Consider the following 23,306-nt stretch of genomic DNA (forward strand, 5'->3'; position numbering starts at 1 on the left):
ATTCTCGATTTAAAAGTTTTGCAATTTTAATTGATAAAACTGAAACAGGAAGGAAAGGAACAGGGCACAACCTTTAAAAGGATGACATAACCATAGGACATGACAAAAACTGGTTAGAACTAACTAGGTCCAAGATGGCAGAAGATTTGACTTCCAGTGGACCTTGAGCCTCATTATATGCTCATTGTAATACATTAGCATATGCTTAATGACACACCCACCAGGGCCATGACAGTTCAGAGGCTGACCATAAAAGGCCAAAAAGTGGGGAGTGGCTCAACTCCTGGAAATCTCCGCCTCTTCCCCAAAATACTTGGAATAATCCTGCCACTCATTAGCCTGTGAAATTACCCAGCCCATAAAAACTAACCACCCCATATTTCAGGGCTTCTTGCCTTCTGAGATGGTCCACACTCTGTCTGCGGACTGTGTTTCTCTCTAAATAAATCCACTTCTTACCTATCACTTTGTCTCTCACTGAATTTTTTCTGAAACGAGACATCAAGAACCTGAGCTTCATTAAGTCCTCTGAGACCAGGTGTGTGATCTCAATTAAAAGACTGTGGATTCAAGTCCCACTCTGGATTTTGGCCGGGTTTGAGTCCTGGCACGTGGGACTATAAATATTGATAGATATAACCCATGCAAACAAAAGTTCTTTGGGGTCTCTGTTATTTTTTTTTTTTTTTTTTTTAAACTTTGGGTTTATTTATTTATTTATTTATTCATTCATGGCTGTGTTGGGTCTTCGTTTCTGTGCGAGGGCTTTCTCTAGTTGGCGCAAGTGGGGGCCATTCTTCATCGCGGTGCGCGGGCCTCTCATTATTGCGGCCTCTCTTGTTGCGGAGCACAGGCTCCAGACGCGCAGGCTCAGTAATTGTGCCTCACGGGCCTAGTTGCTCCGCGGCATGTGGGATCTTCCCAGACCAGGGCTCGAACCCGTGTCCCCTGCATTGGCAGGCAGATTCTCAACCACTGCACCACCAGGGAAGCCCGGGGTCTCTGTTATTTATCTAAGAGTGCAAAGGGGTCCCTGAGACCAAAAAGCGTGAGAACTGCTGTGTTCTTATTTATTTCTACTTAAATTCAAGTCTCGACACTTGGGCCAGCCAGGTGTTGTGAACTGGGGCTGAAATTCCACCTGAGGGCTGACCTGTCCTAAGGGGCAGGTTTTGCCCTTCTCCACCCGACAGTAAAGCATAGTTATTTGTGACAGTGCTGACATTTACCTGAGCCTTATGCGTCTGGACAACAGAGAAGAAATCCCCTGCCCTGCACCCCACCGCCCCCAACTTTTGCTTTCCAGGAAACGGCTTCCTGCAAAGAAGCACCCTTCCCCATATGACTTAGATAAGACCCATGGATGAGCCCCTTGTTGACCTAAGACAAGGCAACACACAGATCCTCCAAATTTCCATTTTTTGGACTCATAAACGATTAGCTGTTTTGCCCGCCATGGATCAGTTGGCACAAAATGCTTGTTAACCAAACCTAAGTTAAGTCTCCCACCACATCCCTTCCAGAATTTTGGTCCATCCTTAGCCTGAGCCCTAATACAACCTCTGAATAGGGTGGCCTCAGGATAAACCATTCTCTCTGATCTACTGTTCTAGCAACCTATCTTGTCATCCCACTTCCCCACATCTCGTTCTTTCTAGCCTTGTTTACTCCTCTCTATAAAAGAAAAACTCTGTTGCCTGACCCTTGTGCAGCTTGCAAATCTTACCGCGGTTTTCCTGATTATAATAATGCCTCTCCCATTGCAATAGCCCCTCCTCTGCTTTGCAGTAATCCGTTCGAAGAAAGTCTTTCTTTACCAAGTCTGAATTGTTTTTCATTGAGGTGAAATTCACATAACATGTAATTAACCATTTAAAAGTGAACAATTCAGTGACATTTAGTTCACACAATGTTGCACAACCACCACCTCTATCTAGTTCCAAAACATTTCCATCATGCCAAAATATAGCCCCATGCCCTTTAAGCAGTTACTTTACATGCACGCTCTCCCTCCAATTTTTTTTTAAAGTTATTTATTTATTTATTTATTTATTTTTGGCTGCGTTGAGTCTTCGTTAGTGCTTGCGGGCTTTCTGTAGTTGCGGCGAGCGGGGGCTACTCTTCCTTGTGGCGCAAGGGCTTAATTGCTCCGCGGCATGTGCGATCTTCCCAGACCAGGGCTCGAACCGGTGTCCCCTGCATTGGCAGGCAGATTCTTAACCACTGCGCCACCAGGGAAGTCCCAAGGGTCATCTTTTAGATGCCCCACTTGGGGACCTCTTTTACTTCATTATCCTTCATCTCTTGGTGCTGAGCACAGCAAGATTAAAAAAAAAAGAATAGGAAAAATACATCTCTGAGAAGCTGTGACCACAGCCCAGACTTACTGTGGATATTCACCCTGGGTACTCGTAGTTGGGGGGACAGGGACCCTCAGAGCTCGAACTTAGTTTAAAGCATCCCTGACTGGTGTTGCTACCTAGCAGAAGTAAACGCAAATGTCAAAGCCCAAGTTCGGGGCTTCCCTGGTGGCGCAGTGGTTGAGAATCTGCCTGCCAATGCAGGGGACACGGGTTCGAGCCCTGGTCTGGGAAGATCCCACGTGCCGCGGAGCAACTAGGCCCGTGAGCCACAACTACTGAGCCTGCGCGTCTGGAGCCTGTGCTCCGCAACAAGAGAGGCCACGATAGTGAGAGGCCCGCACACCGCGATGAAGAGTGGCCCCCGCTTGCCACAACTAGAGAAAGCCCTCGCACAGAAACGAAGACCCAACACAGCCAAAATAAATAAATAAAATGAGGAATCAATTAAAAAAAAAAAGCCCAAGTTCAAGTTTGCTTGAAGCAGCCAAGGCCCTCAAAACAAATTATCTTTAGTGCTAACTCCCCTCTGGCATTCCTGTGGATTTTGGCTTGGGCGGTCCTTGACAATTGTTGCTCAGAAGATGATTTTCATATTCTATCTGTCACCTTTATGCAGATTTAAGAAGGATGGTTTGTTTGAACAATCTAGAATAGGCACAGACTCTTGATCTCCATCTCTGATTCGTTTTGTTACCTATGAAGACTTGCAATTTTAAGCCCAGAAAAAAAAAAAAAAAAGCCCGAGCTCTGGAATGTCAATAATTTACATTGTACATGACAAGAAAACCACAGGCCAGTGCAGCTCGATCTTATCAGCAAACAAGGAGAAAGAACTAAATTAAACTTGACTTAATAACAGTGAAATTAGGAGAACTTAGTGCTTTTTCTCCTCCAGAAATGAGGCAGAAGGTGGCACTGCACATCCAAGCTGTGTGGCCTTGAACAGGCGTCTTTGCCTCTCTGAGCTTAGGTTCCTTATCTTGAAGTCAGGCATGGCAATGCTGGACCTGAGAGGTAGTACAAATGTGGAGAGAAATCACGAGGAATTTGGAAAGAGTTGGATCTGGGAACTAACCCTTTCTCCATCATAATCTTTCTTTGTGAGCTGAAAAAAATGGTGCAGATGGGCACCCATTATAGAGTTGGATATCAATTTAAAGGATTCTGACCAGTGTTTAAAGATATGAATAGAACAGAATATAAAATACCATGTATCACAGAGTGGTATTTTGTGAAACTATGTTGATGTGAAATCATATCTTACTTTGCAACACGGTCAGAAAAGTTTGGAAGCCAAAGTTATGAAGCACCCAGTATCAAATACTGATTTTCAGACAACTGCCCACCCGCTATCAACTCCCTTTCAAAGATGCCGATTCCACCACGCCCAAAGCAAACGGTCCTGGTCTCCCGGCGGCTCTGTCTTAGCAGGACTCCGCCGCCAGGCGGCGCCCGTGCCACGCTGTGAGGGGGTTAACCTCCAACCTCGATTCAGCCCAAGCCCGTGATTTCCTTGGGGTCCCCTCTCGCCCCGAGGATCCGGTTTACTGGGACTAGAAGCCCTGACCACGAATAGAATTCCCAGAACAGAGAGCGGCAGGAGGGCGCAGGTGGTCACGAAGGGATGTGGCCATCCTCAAATATCCACTCATCTCTTCATTCCACAATGTTTGTTAAATGCCTCTGTGCACCTCCCAGAGCTCACATCCCGGTATGGGAGGACGGGTGAGACCTCAAATTCACCACCCTGCCGGTACAGGAAGGCCTCCCCGCCTAGTCTGGTGCGGGACAACCCGGGGTGGAACCCAGGCGGCTGTGTGACCTTGGGCAGCTTGCTTAGCCTCTCTGTGCCTCAATTTCCTCTGCTCTAAAATGGGACTAATAGCACCTACTTGATAGAGCTGTCTGAGCATTAAATTAGTTAATATTTGTAAATCACGTTGAAGGGCCTGGTGTGTTTGTTAAACCAATTGCTAAAAATTCCCACTTTACAGAAGAGAAAACTGAGGATCAGAGTAGGGGAGTGAATCACCAAAGCCACATTTCCCCACCTAGGGAGATCTCTGAGTTGAGTCCATTGATCTTGATTCCATGCCCAGAGGTTTTCCTCGGCATTGTGCTTGGGGTAGAAGTAAACCCAGTTCCCTTGGCATAGTTGGTGGGGGCGGGGAGGGGGGAGCTGCCAAAGCCAGTGAAATACTCCAAAGGAGCCCAGGGTCCAACTAGACAACAGTTAGTACTGGAGTCACAGCTGAATCTAGCATGGGGCCCTGTCTCTGGGTCAGTGGAATAGCCAGACAAGTAAATAAATCATTTTCTTACAATGAACGACATCCAGATTGCAGTAAAGACATAAAGAGAAAGTAATGTGAGCTGGTCAATAAGTGTTATGGAGCTACACTGCCTCTTCAGTACTGAACTGTGATAAATTATGAAGTAAAGTTGGGCGTGGCATTAGCCCTCCTTCAGGAGAAGGGATCTAACAGGGCCAGAAGGCAAAGGCCAGTTACATTAACAGGTCCCAAGATTCCTGTATCACCTACGTATGCAGCTCTGTGGTCTTGCCCTGAATGTTCAACCATGTTCAAGTTCCACTTGGAGTTCCCAATGACCATCTGACCAAGTGTACTGGGTTGGATAGTGTCTCCTCCACATTTACGTTCTTTCCAGAGCCCCAGAATGTGACTTTGTTTGGAAATAGTGTCATTGCAGATGTAATTGGTTAAGATGAGGTCATATTACTGTAGGGTGGGTCATTCATCCCATATAACTGATGTCCTTACAAGAAGAAAAGAAACACAGAGACAGACATGCAGCGAGAGGCCAAGTGAAGACAGAGGCAGGGATGCATCCACAAGCCAAGGGATGCCAGAGATTGCCAGCAGCCACCAGAAGCTGGAAGAGACAAGGAAGGGTCCTTCCCTAGAGACTTCAGAGAGAGGAGAGCCCTGCCGACACCATGATTTTGGACTTCTAGCCTCCAGAACTGTGAGAAAATACATTTCTGTTATTTTAAGCACCACAGTTTGTGGTGCTTTATTACAGTAGTGCTAGGAAAATAATCCACCAGGGGGTAAATGACTCAGTCCTGTTTCATAGCTAGTTTGACTTACTATGTTGACAATAGCCAGAAATGTGCTGTTTCTGTATTAGTGGCCCTGAGGACTTAAAAAAATTATGTTAAAAATACAAAATATATAGCAGCACTGTTTACAGTAGCAAGACAGGGAAGCAACCTAAATGTCCATCGACAGATGAATGGGTAAAGAAGATGTGATATATATATACACACACACAATGGAATATTACTCATCCATAAAAAAGAATGAAATAATGCCATTTTCAGCAACATGGATGGACCTAGAGATTATCATACTAAGTGAAGTAAGTCAGACAGAGAAAGATATCATATGATATCACTTATTTGTAGAATCTAAAAAAATGATACAAATGACCTTATTTACAAACCAGAAATAGACTCACAGACATGGAAAACAAACTTATGGTTACCAAAGGGGAAAGCGGGGTAGGGATAAACTTGGAATTGGTAATTAGCAGATATACACTACTATATATAAAGTAGGACCTACTGTATAGCACAGGGAACTATATTCAGTATCTTGTAGTAACCTATAATGGAAAAGAATCTGATAAAGGATAGATATATATGTATAACTGAATCACTTTGCTGTATACCTGAAACTAACAGAACATTGTAAATCAAGTATACTTCAATAAAAACATACATAACATGAAATTTACAATTTTAACCGTCTTAAACTGTATAATTCAGTGGCATTTATCACATTCACAGTGTTGTGCAACCATCACCACTATCTCGTTCCAGAACTTTTTCATCCCCTCCCCCACCCCCAAACAGGAAGCCTGGACCCGTTAAGCAATCACCCCCAAAACCACTCTCCCCTCAGCTCCTGGAAACCACTAATCTGCTTTCTGTCCCTGTGGCCTTGCCCAGTCTGAATACTTCATGTAAAGGGAATCATGCAATATTTATGTGCAAGAACAAAGCCCTCAAAGATATCCAGTTCCTAATCTTTGGAAACCTGTGAATGTTAATTTCTATGGCAGAAATGACTTAGCCTATATGATTAAATTAAACATTTTGAGATGGGACAATTATCCTGGATTCCCTGCATTGGCCCTAAATATAACCACAAGCATTCTCCTAAGAGGGAGATGGAGGGAGATTTGAACACAGAAGAGAAGCCCGTGTGATGGAAAAGCAGATGAAAGCAGAGGCAGACAGAGAAGATGCTATGCCATTGGCTTTGCAGATGGCGGAAGGGGCCTTGAGGCAAGGGGATGGATTCTCCCCTAGAGCCTCTCAAGGGAGTGGGCTTCAATTTCAACTTAAAACAACCCAAATGCATTCTCTTACGGTTCTGGAGTCCACAAGGCCAAACAGAGTCTCAGGGAGATAAATCAAGGTGTCAGCAGGGTTGGTTCCTTCTGGAGAATCTCGAGGTGAATCTCTTTCTTGCTTCTTGCAGGTTTTGGCGACGGCATCACTACAATCTCTTTGATCATCATCTATCATTTACCCCTGCTGTGGTCCATGCTCCCTCTGCCTCTGTCTTATAAACCTGTGATCAAAATGAGGGTCCACCTGGAGAATCTCTCCACCCCAAGAGCCGTAATGTGATCACACCTGCAAAGGCCTTTTGCCCTGCAAGGTAACACGTATTCACACGTTCCAGGGATTAAGACGGGGATGTTTCTGGGGGTCATTATTCAGCCGATCACATACACTGTCTTCTGGAATCCTCCACCTGGAATGGGACCTAAGAAGTGGCCAAATCGGGCAGGTTTTATGCGTTTTAGGCAAAGAAACAAATCTGTGAGGAATTGACAGGACAAAGAGACTTAGGCTTTGGGTGCCCAATTAGTGAAGAATCTAGTGAGAATTTAGGCTTGGGGTAGTAAATTAAAGAAGTAACGAGGTTTGTTTACACAGGCTTCTCGCCTCGAATTCCCTAGGTCTGCTGATAAGGGTGTCCTTCTCCCTCCAGATGTGGGGAGGGCACCTTTCACATGAGAGATTTTTGTCCTGCTCTCAGGGAAGCAGAAAGGAGGGTCAGAGTGTCCTCTTGAGTTGGCCGTTTGTATTTATTTATTTATTTGTTTATTTATTTTTGGCTGTGCTGGGTCTTTGTTGCTGCGCACAGGCTTTCTCTAGTTGTGGTGAGCGGGGGGCTACTCTTCGTTGCGGTGCGCGGGCTTCTCACTACAGAGGCTTCTCTTGTTGCGGAGCACGGGCTCTAGGTGCGTGGGCTTCAGTAGTTGTGGTGTGTGGGCTCAGTAGCTATGGCTCGCGGGCTCTAGAGCACAGGCTAAGTAGTTGTGGTGCACAGGCTTAGTTGCTCCATTTTTCCCGGAACAGGGCTCGAACCGGTGTCCCCTGCATTGGCAGGCAGATTCTTAACCACTGCACCATCAGGGAAGTCCTGGCAGTTTCTTGAGTAACTATAATGCAACATAATCAATATGCCATTGAAGCACATTTTGAGATGGCCTGCTCTGAGCCCCAAACACACTTGCACACATACACAAGCTGACACACACACATTTGGGTGTTATTCATTGTGAGTCCTGGGGTAAACTCTCCACCCTACTATTTCTCCCGGGAATGATGGAGCTCTATATCCAGGCAACTGGACCTAGTTTTCAGGCCAAGGAGGCCCAGAGGCAATGACATCTCCCATGGAAGAGAAAGAATAGTGTTCCTGACTTTGGGTGACACCTTGGTCCTCAGCACTAAGTGTCCATGCCGTGTGGTCCTGGGTCTCCCAGAAATCCTACCAGTGGCTAACCTCCCCACCCCCATTCTTTCTGGCCATCTATTGGAAAAGCAATGAATAGTCTACTTGATTTGAAAGAAGGGAAGTTTTCGGGGCCTGTTTTGCAATTCTGTAGAAACTGGAAAACTGACTCAAACCAAGACAAGGCAGAGCGACTGAGTCAGAGACAGAGATCCTGGTTTCCCTTCTCCTCAGACCCTGCCCCCAAGACCTGCTCTCCGTGGGGTTCAGGCTGGGCTGTAGACGACAGTGTAGCAAGTGCAAGAGGAGGGATGGGCACCTTGGTACCAGCTGGGACCATTTAGTTAAAAGTGATGTTGCCTCCACGGACTTCCATGGTGGTCCAGTGGCTAAGACTCTGCACTCCCAGTGCAGGGGGCCCTGGTTTGATCCCTGATCAGGGAGCTGGATCCCATATGCTTCAACTAGGAGTTTGCATCTTGCAACTAAAAACAAAACAAAACAAAACAAAAATGTCACAAGGAAGATTGAAGATCCTGCGTGCCTCAATTAAAAACAAAACAAAACAAAATGTCACAACTAAGATCGAAGATCCGTGTACCACAACTAAGACCCCAAGCAGCCAAATAAAAAAAGTAAATATTAAAAAAAAAAAAAAGGGATGTTGCCTCCTGTTTGAGAGACAAGCGATAGGGAAGTAAAGTGAGAAACTGGTTGTAGATGAAAAGGAACTGAGGGTTTCCTCTGTGCATTTTCTGTGCTTTTCAGGCTGCATTTATCCCATTTCCTTTTTATGTATTTGTGATAAACTCAGCAAATTTCCCGGTCAGCAACTTCCCATCCTAGACAAGTTCTGGGCTCTTTGAGAGCTGACCACTGCAGGTCCACCAGAGGGCGCTCGAAAACGCAAGCGCTGGTCCCCAGGATGGGCAGACCCAGGCAGGTGGGTACCGTCGCCCCCACTTAGGTAAACAGTGGCTTTCTGCACCACAGTCTGAGGAGGAGGAGGGAAACAGACTGTTCTGGGGATGCCCAAGACCACCCTGAAGTTTGATGATTCATTGGAAGGACTTAAAGAATTCAGAGAAACTGTTATACTCAGGATTTGTTACAACAAAAGGATACACGTTACAATTTGCCAAGGAAGGAATTCCCTGGCTGTCCAGTGGTTAGGAATCCGCACTCTCACTGCTGGGGCCCCGGCTTCCATCCCTGGTGGAGGAACAAAGATACCGTAAGCCACGCTGCATGGCCAAAGGAAAAAATTTAGAATAGAATAGAATAAAATAAAATCTGCAAAGTTCATAGGACAGGGCCCAAGGGAGACCAGGCACAAGGTTCCAGTGGCCTCTCCCAATGGAGTCATGTGGACAGTGCTTAATTGTCTGAGTGCTAAGGACTGAATCCCCCCATCCTCAATTCATATGTTGAAGCCCTAACCCCTTCAATGTGACTGTATTTGGAGATAGAAACAAGGGGGTAATTAAGGTTAAATGAGGTCATAAGGGTGGGACCCTTATGCAATAGGATTTGTGCCCTTATAGGAAGAGACACAGAGACACCAGAGTTCTCTCTCTCTCCCTCTCTCTGTCTCTGACATGTGAGGGCACAGTGAGAAAGCAGCTATCTGCCAGCCAGGAAGCAGACCCTTGCCAAGCTAACACCTGGATCTTGGACTTCTGGCCTCCATAACTGTGAGAAAGTGTTGATACATTTCTGTTGTTTAAGCTGCCCAGTGTGTGGTATCTTATGGCAACTCAGAGCTGACCAATACACCCAGTGATGATGTGTGACGGCATTTGTGGAGTATAAACCTTGGTGTCCAGTGTTTTTATTGGGGGCCTGTTATGGGTTGAATTTTGTCCCCCCCAAAAAGATGTTCAAGACCTAACCCCCAGTACCTGTGAATGTCACCTTATTTGGAAACAGGGTCTTTGCAGGTGATGAAGTTAAGGTGAGGTCATTAGGGTGGGCCTAATCCAATATGACTGGTATTCTTATTAAAAAATAAAAAGGAAATGTGGACACTGAGACACACATGCCAAGGGCTTAGGATTCCCTCCCAGGAGCTGGGTAAAGCCCACGCCTCTCTTTGGATGAGGTTAATTCTTCACTACATGCATTGCCAGTCACTTGAGGAGTTGGGTTGGATGCCAGCAGAGTGGTCCCAGATATGTGTCCTTCATTCCTATGTTGTCCCAACCCTCAGGAGAGGGACAGATGCTCATCAACCCAGCCCCTGGGCAGTGCTGACTGCCTCTCGATGACTTAGACGATCATCATGACCCACACAGGCTTTTCCTCATGGACCCTATCAACACAGTCACCCAGCCCAGTGACCTGGGAGTGCCCTCCCCTCTGCTCTCTGTCTCCTCTCTCAGAGCCAAGGACCACCACCCAGCCATCTTACTGATTGTATTCAGTTCCAACTGGGCCTTCCCTACCCCCACCTCCTCCTTCCTCTCTGGACCGCTGACCCACTTTCCCCCCACTTCCTACCTCACCTCCCCAAGACAGGATGCCACAAGGCTCTCCCCAAAATAATTATTGTCTACTACCAAGTTTGGGGGTCCCCAAGACAAGCTCAATTTCAATAACTCACCAGAAGGACTCACAAAACTCACTGAAAGCTTTTATACTCATGGTTATAGTATATTACAGGACAAAGATAGAGATTAAAATCAGCTAAGGGAAAAGGCACGTGGGGCAGAGTCCGGGGGAGACCAGGCATGAGTATCCAGTTGCCTCTTTCAAGTGGAATTGTGCAGAAAGTGCTTAATTCTCCCAGCAATGATGTGTGATAACATGTATGGGCTATTGCCAGACAGAGAAGCACACCTGAGCCTTCACATCCAGAGTTTTGTTTTTTTTTTTCTTTTTTTTGGCCACACTGAGCAGCTTGTGGGATCTTAGTTCCCCGACCAGGCTTCAAACTCGTGTCCCTGCAGCGGAAGTGAGGAGCCCTAACCACTGGACGGCCAAGGAATTCTCCCATACCCAGCATTTTTATTGGGAGTTGGTTACGTTGGCATGGCTGACTGCCCACATGCCTTAACTTAGTGTCCAGTCTCTGCAGAGGTGTGATACTGTGTGACCCAAGGCCCCCACCATCTGTCACATTGTTACACCATCTAGTGTGGGCCAAGACCCAGGTGAACAAAGACACTCTAATCAGGCAAGACATTTCAAGGGCTTAGAGGTTCCCTCCCAGGTGCTGGGGCAAAGGGTCAAATTTTCTTTGGGCAAGGTTAACCCTTTCCAGCACAACAAGATCCTTTGATTTTAGGGTTCATAATGCAATTGGGTGATTGTGTTTGCCTGAACCTCTGAAATGCTGAGTGGTCCCTGAAGGGCCATCCAGGTCTGAGCAAATCCCTGTCCTCACACCATCCATCCCATTTTTGTCCCATCTTAATGTGCAATTATATAGTAACATAATTGACTACTGCTTTAACGCCTGCTCCCCGCCGTCTCCCCCCCCCCCCCCGCCCCCCCCCGCCCTCCCCGCAAGCTGCAGGAAATCAGGAATGGTGTCTTCTTTGTTCCTCACTGAATATCCAGAGCCTGGCACCAGGGGAGCTGTTCCATAAGGCAGCACTGGAGTCAGAAAGATCTAGCATAAATTTTGACCTTACCAATGACTAAATGTGTGATTTGGGGATATTTACTTAGCTTCGATTTCTCCACCTGATAAATGGGGATAACAGTGTCTCCCAAGTAGATTGTTTTGAGGAATCTAGGAGACTGGCAGCTAATTACCAAGGGCCAGGCATTATTACTCTCAAGCATTTGTTGAATGAATGAATGAATGAATGGGGGCCTCAGCCAATGTCTGGAATGAACAGACGAAAGACTGAATGTTCAGTTTTCAGGTTTACCTGTGGACCCCCCTTGCTCTCTTCCAGCCCTGTTATCCTAATATGACTCCCTTCTTTCCCTCCACTCAGGGTTACCAGCATGAGTGTCCTCCAGGCAGCCCCCTGGACCTCCCCCCACCAGTGGTGGCCGCCCCCACCTCTGGGGAGGAACAGGAGCTCCATTACACCTCCCTCAGTTTCTACGCGCTGAGGCCCTGGGAGCCTCAGGACCAGGAGGCCGCCAGCACCACCGAATATGCTGAGATCAAGATCCATAAATGACGACCCCCAGCTCTGGAGACCTCCGGCTGGAGGGCCCAGGGCTTCTCGGGGAAGGGAGACATCAGAGAATAGTTTTCCAGTTGGAAACTAGTGTCTGGGGGTTCCGCTGGTGGAGTGATGGGCAGAACTGGGCTCAAATGTCACCCCCGACACCGATGATGAGCATGAGTCAAAGCATTTTCTTTCTCAGTCACCCCCCTGGAAAACGGACACAATAAACCTAACTCACAGGGTTGTCATGGGGTGTTAAGGCAGTAATTAACATAAAGTGTCCCACACCCGTGAATGTGCAGAGGGCATTGTGCCCAAGGTCAAACCTCTTCCCAGGGCAGCCCACCTGGGATAAGGGTCCGGCATCCTGGCCCAAATGGGGACCACTCTGCAGGGCTGTCTAGCTCCAGAGCTCCCCAAAGACTCGGCTGAGGCTGTCGTTGGGCTGCATCGCATCCCTCTGCCCCACCTGCCCCCTCCCCCTCCCCTCCACAGGGACCTACCCCTGGGGCACTTCCTCCTCCCAACACATTGCATACTGGCCTCTCTCTGAGCCTGCTTCCTGGAAATTCAATTTGTGTATTTCCTCAGACAAAAAAAACCATTCACTGATTATCTGAAATCAGTGATTCACGGGTACCTCTTGAGTTTTGTGTCCTCAGTATTTTGGTTCTCCTTAAGTTTCTTGTTTTGCAGAATCTGCTTATAAAATTCCTTGCAGGGCTTCCCTGGTGGCGCAGTGGTTGAGAGTCTGCCTGCCAATGCAAGGGACACGGGTTCGAGTCCTGGTCTGGGAAAATCCCACATGCCGCGGAGCGACTAGGCCCGTGAGCCACAACTACTGAGCCTGCGCGTCTGGAGCCTGTGCTCCGCAACAAGAGAGGCCGAGACAGTGAGAGGCTCACGCACCGCGATGAAGAGTGGCCCCCGCTTGCCACAACTAGAGAAAGCCCTCGCACAGAAACAAAGACCCAACACAGCCATAAATAAATAAATAAATAAACAAATAAATAAATAAATAAAAAGAAAGTAAACTTAAAAAAAAAAAATTCCTTGCAGTTCCAGTGTGCGTCCATTTACATTGTAACATAGTTTTTACGGGGGTCACATCCAACTGATTTTGTTCTTTTTTCCATTGAGTGTCCATTTAATTTTTTCCATTGTTTCCATTCACGAGGAAACATGCCCAACAATAGCATTATGAGCCAAGATAGGGAATGTGTTTTTGGCATAAAGTTAATAACTTCATGCTGAGAACTGTTCTTCAAATTGGAGGTGTTGAAGCATGTAATTCCATCTTTCATAGCAGATTTTGCTTTGCCATTTTTCAGGATCGTGTTGCATCTCTTGATCAATGACCTTTAAAAATGGTGTCCACCGACAAAACAAGAGCATGGTTGCTACTTTTTTTCCCCTTCCTCAACATGACACAAGATGCTTCCATGTGTTCTCATGCTGGCAGAGTATTTGGTAACATCTATGTAAAAGAATCACATTCTCCAAGGGATGAAATCTTTTTGAAAATATCATCATGGGAATGCCACAGTAATTATCCACTTCAAGTCAGCATTTCTTCTCACAGACATTGAAAACAAACAGATGGTTACCAAAGAGGAAAGGAGGCAGGTAGGGATAAATTAGGAGTTTGGGATTAACAGATATACACTACTATATATAAAAGAGATAAACAACAAGGACCTACTGCATAGCTCAGGGAACCATATTCACTATCTTGTAATAACTAATAAGGGAAAAAAATCTGAAAAAGAATCTATATGTATATATGTATAACTGAATTACTTTGCTGTACACCTGAAACTAACACAATATTGTAAATCAACTATACTTCAAATTAAAAAAAAGAATTTCTTTTCCTGTTCTAAGTCATGTCTCTTTTAAGAATAGCCTTGACACTTAAAGAAATTTTCCATCAATTCTTTAACACATTCAACAAGTTCTTATAAACAACAGAGCACTTAACATTCTTTTCTGTTCTTTTTATTTATTTATTTATTTTTGGCTGTCTTGGGTCTTGGTTGCTGCGCGCAGGCTTTCTCTAGTTGCGGCGAGCGGGGGCTACTCTTCATTGTGGTGTGACGGCTTCTCATTGAGGTGGCTTCTCTTGTTGCGGAGCATGGGCTCTAGGTGCTTGGGCTTCAGTAGTTGCAGCACGCGGGCTCAGTAGTTGTGGCTCACCGGCTCTAGAGCACAGGCTCAGTAGTTGTGGCGCACGGGCTTAGTTGCTCTGTGGCATGTGGGATCTTCCCAGGCCAGAGCTTGGACCCATGTCCCCTGAATTGGCAGGCAGATTCTTAACTGCTTCGCCACCAGGGAAGCCCTCTGTTCTTTTAATTTGCATAATTCTATGGCTAAACAGACCCTGGAAATCATAAGTAAGCAATAAAATATGCTTCCCCCCATGGATTATTTTATTATTTTATTTTTATTTTTATTTTTATTTTGGCTGTGCCATGTGGCTTGTGGGATCTTAGTTCCCCGACCAGGGATTGAACCCGCACTCTCAACAGTGACAGCACCGATTCCTAACCACGGGACTGCCAGGGAATTCCCATGGATTATTGTTATCTTCTTCTATAAATTTTATTTATTTATTTATTTATTTATTTATTTATTTATTTATGGCTGCACTGGGTCTTCGTTGCTGTGCACAGGCTTTCACTAGTTGTGGTGAGTGGGGGCTACTCCTTGTTGCGGTGCGTGAGCTTCTCATTGCAGTGGCTTCTCTTGCTGCGGAGCACGGGCTCTAGGTGCGGGGGCTTCAGTAGTTGCAGCACGCGGGCTCAGTAGTCGCCACAACTAGAGAAAGCCCACGCAGCAACGAAGACCCAACGCAGCCAAAAATAAATAAATAAATTTTAAAAATAAATAAGCTAATAGCAATTCAGTTAAAAAAAGTATCATCTACGTCTTTCACAAACACCCATCATAATTTGCATTTGTAGACTCTCCACCAATGCAGTAAAAATTTCCCCATTAACTTCCAACTGGGTGTTAAAAATAAGACAACAGGCCCAAAATGGAGTTGCTTATGCTACGCCCCACGTCACCAAACAGAGACTCCATGACAGTGTCGGCTCTTTGGAAATGGCATCTTTTTTTTTTGGGGGGGGGGGGTTTAAAAGTAATTTATTTTTATAATGGGGTTTAGCTGCTTTTTTTTTTTTTCACACACACACACTGTATTTTATTTTTACAAGAGATAAATAGACTGACACCAAGCATTGTACATGGATGACCACAACAAAAGCAACAATGATTGCAATTACCAAACATGAAACACAGTCATACTATGTCATAATATTGACATTCAGTCCAGTAATCCTCCACTGCAACAGCTCCTTTACTTTGCAGTGAAAATTGGTTTGTATATTCTTTGCCTCTGAGTCCTTGTGGGATTTTCTTTTTTTTAATTCAGACAGAAAGTCACAAAAATTATACTCATCCTCATCAGTTCACTCAGTCCCACGTAATTAATTTTTTTTCATCTTGATCTTTTGTTAGCACTTTTATGAGTTCATCAGTTTTTCATTAGAGTTCTGAAAATGCTTATTCATTCAGTTCAGCAGTACAGTCAGTTACCAGAAACCTGTACTTGTCAGAGTCTTTTCCATGAATTTCTTGAAGATGAAACCCTTGTATAGGAACATATTTGCAAAATCATCAGAGTACACCCAGAACTGTCTGTAAATGACAAAAGACTTAAAAATGACCATGGTTAAAGATTTGACGAAAGTTCATAATAATGCAGTTGACAAGAAAATTACTTATTTCTGAGATATACATTTTAAAGTAATAACTAGGATTATTACTTATAACATTATACCAGAACATATAAGATTTTTAGAAATTTCATGTAATGTCTGAAACATTTATATTAACATATTTCCATACATACGGAAATGGCATCTTAAACCATCAATCAAGAATTGTCTGATCAGAATTAGTTAAGCAATGTGCCTGACAGACCCCTGCCGTCCCCTGAAGAAGAGCAAGTTTGCAATAGCCAACCTGATTTTTTTGCCTAGTAGAACTTTCTTGTTCTTGCTTCCTTCTGCCTCTAAAAGTCTTTCAAGATCCGTTCTATCTGCTCGACAGGATGCCGCTTAGTTCAGGAATCACTGAACAGAGCCAATTAGATCTGTAAAAGGCACTCAGCTGAATTCTGTTTAACATCCATAAGAAAGTCTCTGCAAACATTTGCTATTGTTTCTGAGGTCTCATCCGGAAGGAATTTTACTTGCAATAGCCTTAGCAGCAATCCTTTTTCACAAGAAAAATATTTCACAAGGGAAGGGAAGTGATTTGTCCTTCCCAGCTGCCTACTGGGCGGCCCCTCTTGGAGATGAAACCCACACCTTGTTAGGGAACCACTGACCGAAACTGCCCGCCTTGGCCAAGCACGATACTCACCGCTTGCATGAGTTGTCTCACGACAGGAGGTCCTGATAAACAACACGGTCCTTGCGGGAGAATTCAGGAGGGGCCAAAACGAGGGAGGAGACGCCAGTTGGTAATATGTCCTGCCAACCTCCCAGAAATCCTCATGCTGGAATCCATCTTGGCTGAGAGATGCGTGCACCACCAGGAAGGACCCTGAGTCAGACCAAATATGGGCACAAGCAAGCCGCTTGGCCAGAAACAACCCGGAAACTAACCCCATCACCATAAACCCTGAGACTGCGAACCACGTGGCAGAGCAGTTCTCCTGGGTTCCCTTACCCTGCTGCTCTCCGCCAGGGTGCCCCTTCCCAATAAAGTCTCTTGCTTTGTCAGCACATGTGTCTCCTTGGACAATTCATTTCTGAGTGTTAGACAAGACCTCACTCTCGGGCCCTGGAAGAGGTCCCCCTTCCGGTAACAACTTGAGTTTACTGAAGGCTCAGAGGTGCCCTACAGTAAAAATTATTTAAAAACCCACACCCCCAGCACCACAAATGTCTGACTAACATTGAGCCAGGGTTTCATTTTGGGGCAGAGGTGGGGTGGAGGGGACAGAGGACAGGTTCCAGCCACTGTCGGCCGCATGGCGGCCTGTGAGTCACTTCCACTCCCCTGGGCCCTGGGATTCTCATCTAATGCCCATGACCACACCCTCCTCTTTCAGAGGCTGGGGAATGAGCTGCCAAAACCTGGGCTCTGGAGACAGATTAAAGTCGGCTCACTGACAGGGAGGGAAACTGCCCACGTTCTTGCTGCTCCGCCCGGACGTGGGGTTCTCCCACTGTCTCAGCAGCGCTGGGTCTCGCTGCCTTCGCTCGCTCAGAGAGGAGGGTGGAGGACAGGGGGCTGCCGGACCTCGACGCTGGACTGGCCAAGGGCACCGAGGGCAGGATGACGGGAGGGGCAGGTGTTGACTGTGACCGTCCCTCTTGCCTGATCTGGGGCCCTGAAGCGTGGCTGACGTCCCTCTTCTTTTGTGGCCTCATAAACACAGAGGGGCTGTAAGTAGGAGATTTTCTGATGGGTTTTCTCTCTCCTTAAGGAATACCTCCTTCTGGAAAGGATTATACACACTTCCTTTCAGCCAGGAAATGATCATCAGTCTGCTAATCTCCTTTCCTCTCCTGAGCAGGGAGAGAATCAGGGCGTCTCTGATTCAGAGCAGTTTCTTCCCCCGTCCGGCCTCTGATTCTCCCCATCTCAAAGCAGGGTGGATGGTTTAAGATATCCACGGCCAGATGCAGGGAGGCGGGTTTATCTCCTCCTCCTTCTTAACCTCTCCCAGTCTAATCATTTGCCACATGCTGCTGGCCAGCCTGCCTTTGACATCTCTCCCCAGGCCCTCCTTTCCTCTAACTACCATCCTACAGCTTCCTCCCGGTCCCTCTGAGTCCAGGCTCTCCCCAAAGGCGCCCTCCTGTCCCGAGGCCTCTCCCTGTCCATCACAGCCCGGGCTTTGTCTTCCGAGCGCCGATCACCACCTGAAGTCGTCTCCTTTAACACCGTCTCCTCCCGCTCGACTGTAGGCCCCATCAGCTCAAGGACCTTGGCAGGTATATGTGGTTCATCAGGATCCTCTGTGCAGCATGATGCATGTCACACAGCATGTACTCAAGAAATGCCTGCTGAATATTTCTCGAATGAAAGGAAGGGTGAATGTATGGAAGAGAAGAAGGGTAAGTGGATGGGAGAATGAGTAGTAAATGAATGGATGGATGAAAGGGTGAATGGATGGAGGGATGGACAGACAAGTATATGGAGGGATGGATGGAGGGATGGATGGATAGATAAGTGAAAGAATGGATGGATGAGTGTCTGCCTGAAAGTGTGAATAGATGTATGAAAGAGTGGATGGCTGGGTGAAAGGTTGAAGGGATGGGTAGGTGGGAGAAAAAACATGAGCTAAATTTTTCCAAAAGGAACTTCTTTTGCAGACACTCAACCCTCCAAGCTCCAATGAAACAATTTATTGTTAAAGCATAGTGGTGCCAATGGCAGCCTCCTCACTGAGAGGACCAGCCCAACCCCCGTCTGTGAATTGGGGGGTCTTCTCCGTCCAAAACTCCAGTGGCTGGTGGGAGACAACGGCTGAAGGGAGGGAAGGTCAAAGGAGGGAGTTCACAGTGTCTGAGCCTAACTTACGGGCTCCCTGAGGCTGATCTAGACGGATGATCTAAAGAAGTGGCAGGATACACATTCGAGGGATCTTTCTAGAAGCTTGTCTGTGATTCTACAGCAGGCCTTGAGTCACATGTCTTCTTTTTTTTTTCTATTTCAAACTGAAGGCTGAAAGTTCTGGAAGACGATAAAAGTGGCTGTCAGTGTCATTCATTCAAAGAGCACCCTTAAGCCCTACTGTGTGATAGGGGCTTTCTACTTTCTAGGGACAGGAGATACCACCACGAACAAGAGGAACAAGAAGACTTTGCTGGGCTTACAATCTGGAGGAGAAGCGTGGAGACACGACAGATTAAACACATGTTCCCTCCAGAAGGCGATAAGGGGAGGCCTCGGGATCTGAGAGGCAGTGATGAGAAGCAGCAAGTCATGCAAAAACGAAGGGGAGGGACTTCCCTGATGGCACAGTGGTTAGGAAACCACCTGCCAATGCAGGGGACACGGGCTCGAGCCCTGGTCTGGGAAGATCCCACATGCTGCGGAGCAACTAAGCCCATGCACCGTAACTACTGAGCCTGTGGTCTAGAGCCCGCGAGCCACAACTACTGAGCCCGTGAGCCACAACTACTGAGCCCGTGCGCCTAGAGCCCCTGCTCTGCAACAAGAAAAGCCACCACAATGAGAAGCCCGCGCACTGCAAGGAAGAGTAGCCCCCGCTCACCGCAACTAGAGAAAGCCCGTGCATAGCAACGAAGACCCAACGCAGCCAAAAATAATAAATAAATAAATAAATAAATTAATTAATTAAAAAAGAAGGGGAAAATCGTCACAGACCATGCGAATGGCAAGTGCAAAGGTCCTGAGGTAGGATTGCGCTCGGCCTGGCCTAGAATCTGAGGGGTGGTTGGGCACTCGGGCCAAGGCAGAGGCAAGATGATCCTCAAGTTACTCCAAAGTCCCTGGGCTCCTTAAGGAGCATCTCTTCATTAAGTTCCTAACCAAGGGACAAACTTGCCACTGAGTAAGTGGTCCCCAGAGAGTGAGCTGTAATGATCTTGAAAGGGGCCGTTCGGTCTTTAGCTTTTAAATTTCCATGGTACCGGGGGGTGGGGGACAGGGAGATGCTGTAAGACAGGCCAGCACTGACGGGAAGGCTGGACTCACCCACTCGGTAAATATGGGCGGAATATTTATGAGCCAGGCCAGTGACGTGAGTGGGAAACACAGAGATGCAGAGACAGACGTGACCCGGCCCTCCCGGAGCTCACCGCCAGCAGGTGACCACACTTGGGGGAATAGGGCAGAGGCAGAGCCCTGGAGGAGAGGGCTAGAAGAGACTTAGCAACCGCCTGGAGGGACAGGGCTGGGGGCAGAGAGGGGTGTGGGAGGACCCAGAGGTCTCTCGGGACAGCTGGGGGTTGGGGGGACACAAAGACTTCACGCCTTCACTTTTGGAGAGTGTCTGTGATTAAGGCAGGGAGCCTGCTAGGTTACTGAACAAACAAACAAACAAACAAAACCTGGCATTTTTGGAGCGCTCTGCACCCAGGCACTGTATGAAGAGCTGGATACACATGTTATCTCGTGTCTTCAGCTCTGGGATGTGAGTAAGGGTGGCAGGGCTGAAGAAGCACCTGTCGTCAAGGTGCCAACGGAAGAAGACCACTGTGGGAGACAGGCTGCCACCCACAAAGATGCTCCTCAAGACGCACGTGGGCCTGCTTCCTCGGCCATGGCACTGCTGAGAGCAGGGCGGCCTGTGTGTCGCACGACAGGGAGCAGCGTCCCCGGCCTCGACCCCTGAGATGCCAGCAGCACCTCTCCCCAGGCGTGACCACCAGAAATGTCTCCAGACGCTGCCAAATGGCCCCTGGGGGAACACTGCCTCTGTCTGAGAACCGCTGAGTTGGACAGACACTGAGCTTTGAATTCAGGCAGACATGTGAGAGAAATGACAACCCCACGGACAGGGGAGGGCCTTGGGGAAGCTTCTCCTCAGAACCCATCCATGCCGTCTCGCCAAAATGAACCGTCAAGTGAACTGAGTTTATAATTTTGACCTTCCACAGATTCCTGTACGCTCTCACTCAGTGCTAAGGGGAGTGTAAATGAGTGAGTACAGCCCCCAGGCGGAGCAATCTGCTTATCTCCTTCAAAAGAAATCCATCCTCAGGCCTGTATGCAGACGGGTGTTCAAGGTGTTTTGTCTGGAAAACAAAAGCCTGGCAAAGCAAGCAAACACCCAGCCACTGGCGTTATAAAGAGCATCCTTCATCCCCGCCACGGGAGCGCTGCAAGACTGCGGGGGAAGGAACCGAACAGTATGAGTTGCCCTTCCCCATTACCCCAAGGAACGGCCATATGGGCTCAGTGGAACAACAACGAAAAAGGCAAAAGGACCAATACGCCCCTTTTATAAAGATGTGGAATATTTTGTCAATGTGTTCGTCCACGTGTTGTACGGTGTGGCCTTTCTAGTTCCTGGGCGTTAGCTCCCCTACTTCCTGTATGTGTATGCTTACTGTAGTCAAACAGTCATCACACACACACACACACACACACACACACACACACGAGCAAGGTGAGGCACTGGACAGAGAGCCAGGGGTTTCGGTGGGGGAGAGATGGGGTTTTGGGGGAGGTGACCCAAAGGAAAGCAGAGACTGCAGGTGGATGGGTAGAGGGATGGAGGGATGAGAAAAGGGACAGAGAAAGACAGAGAGAGACTGATAACATCTCGGTGCTAACTTCCAGGCCCCGAATCCAGTCACACCTAAAGCTTCCCCCTCGGAATGTTCTAGTGACAAGGGCCAATCAATTGCCCTTTTCCTTAAAGCCAGTTTGAGTCGAGTTCCTGCTACCTGTGCTACTTGTGATGCCCGGGGGCTGGAAGGTTCAAGAATCCTGTGGAAAAAGGCAGCAGCTCACTGGGAAGTTGGTCCCTGGAGTATAAACATCAAATGGCATCGGTGGAAACAGCGGTGGGAGCTGGGGAGAGGGTTAAGCCTCACAAACTCTTCCCACTGGAACCCACCTAGGGTACCACCTGGAGGTCCAAGGGGTCGTAGGCCGACACCTGCAGATCCTGCAGCAGGGCTTCCAGATTGTTCCTCAGGGCGGTGTAGGGCGGCTTCTCCTCGTACTTGAGGGCCATCACCACCTTCAGGTACTCCTGCAGGGTCTCTGTGGTCAAGACACGGGAGGAGCCTGAGAGGGGTACCCAACCCAGAGCCTGAGGGGCTCTGCCTAGAGGGAGGGTCTCAGCCGTGGTGCCCATTTGCTCAGCGTTTCCTCTGTGCCTGGCACTGCCATGGCCACTTAGATTTAAAACGTTTTTTTTGGAAAACGTGAAACATAAGCAACAGGAGAGCGGTACCATGAACAGCAGCATACCTGTCACCCAGTCTCATCAGCTGTCAACTCATGCCCATCTTGTTTCATCAAAACCCCTACCCCTTCCCCCTCCTGTATTGTTTTAAAGCAAATCCAGACTGATTATACGATTTTATCTCTAACTATTTGGTGGGTATCTCTAAATGGGAGCCAGCAAGCTTTTACTGTAAAGTGCCAGAGAATAAATATTTTTGGCTTTGTACGCGGGGGGTCTGTGTTGGCCAGGACCCAACTCAGCTGTTCTCCCACAAAAGGCCCACAGAAGGCAGGAAGCCAATGGGCGTAGCTATGCACCAAGACTACTTTATTTATGGACTTCAGACAGGTTTCATGTGTCACAAAATGTTCTTCTCTTGACTTTTTTCCCCAGCCATTTCAAAAGGTAAACCAATTCTTAGGGGACTTCCCTTGCAGTCCTGTGGTTATGACTCCGGGCTTCCACTGCAAGGGGGCACGGGATGGATCCCTGGTCAGGGAACGAAGACCCCGCAAGTCAGGGTACGCGGCCAAAAAAACCCCACAAAAACTTAGTTCACTGGCTTACAAAACCAGGCTGGCTGCCCCAGGGACGGAGTTTAAAAGATAGAGGCTGTTTTAAAAGATAAAGCCTTTTTGTTGTCTGTTTTCCCTAAATAGCACAATGCCATTATTACACTTTTTAAAAGCGCCAATTATGAAACCAATAATCATAAGAGCTCCCACTTGAGCAATGTCTGTCTCAGGCTTGCTCTGAGCACGTTTAATTAGGGCTGCAGCAGAAGCTAAGGCAGCACCCCCGGGCCCAGTTCTACGCTGAATTCTCGGGACAAACCTCGGGAGGTGAGGGCTATTATTGGCCCCATTTTACACGTGGGGAAGCGGAGGCTCAGAGAGGCTGTAAACCTGGGGCTGAACTTCCTTCTGGCCCCGCCCACCCCAAGCCCGGCCCCACCAGCCCCACTGGCGCCACTGGCTCCGCTTCCCCGTGACTGGCTTAGAATCTCAGAGCTGCAATAAACTAACCGGGGCGGGGGGGGGGGGGGGGTGCTCCTTGTTTTTGTTTTTGTTTTTTTGGCCATGCT

The 23,306-nt window shown here is 47.5% G+C and overlaps 1 protein-coding gene across 8 annotated transcripts in view; it reads right to left on the reverse strand.

Annotated features, from left to right (window-relative positions):
• Nucleotides 1-18,686: 18,686 nt before the first annotated feature.
• The window catches only part of VRK3 (VRK serine/threonine kinase 3), a 47,345-nt gene continuing 42,725 nt past the window's right edge, over nt 18,687-23,306 (reverse strand). For 6 of the 8 annotated variants that reach the window (XM_007184919.3, XM_007184917.2, XM_057533581.1 and 3 more), the window contains 2 exons: nt 21,899-22,035; nt 18,687-19,029 (listed from right to left, as the gene is read on the reverse strand). In XM_007184919.3, the coding sequence (XP_007184981.2) occupies nt 19,009-19,029; nt 21,899-22,035 (158 nt within the window). In that variant the 3' untranslated portion in view covers nt 18,687-19,008. Of the gene's footprint in view, nt 19,030-21,886; nt 22,036-23,306 lie in introns of all 8 variants that reach the window. The other 2 variants (XM_057533580.1, XM_057533582.1) reach the window with 2 other exon arrangements.

This window comes from Balaenoptera acutorostrata, chromosome 19, assembly GCF_949987535.1.
Source record: "Balaenoptera acutorostrata chromosome 19, mBalAcu1.1, whole genome shotgun sequence".
Classification (NCBI taxonomy): domain Eukaryota; kingdom Metazoa; phylum Chordata; class Mammalia; order Artiodactyla; family Balaenopteridae; genus Balaenoptera; species Balaenoptera acutorostrata.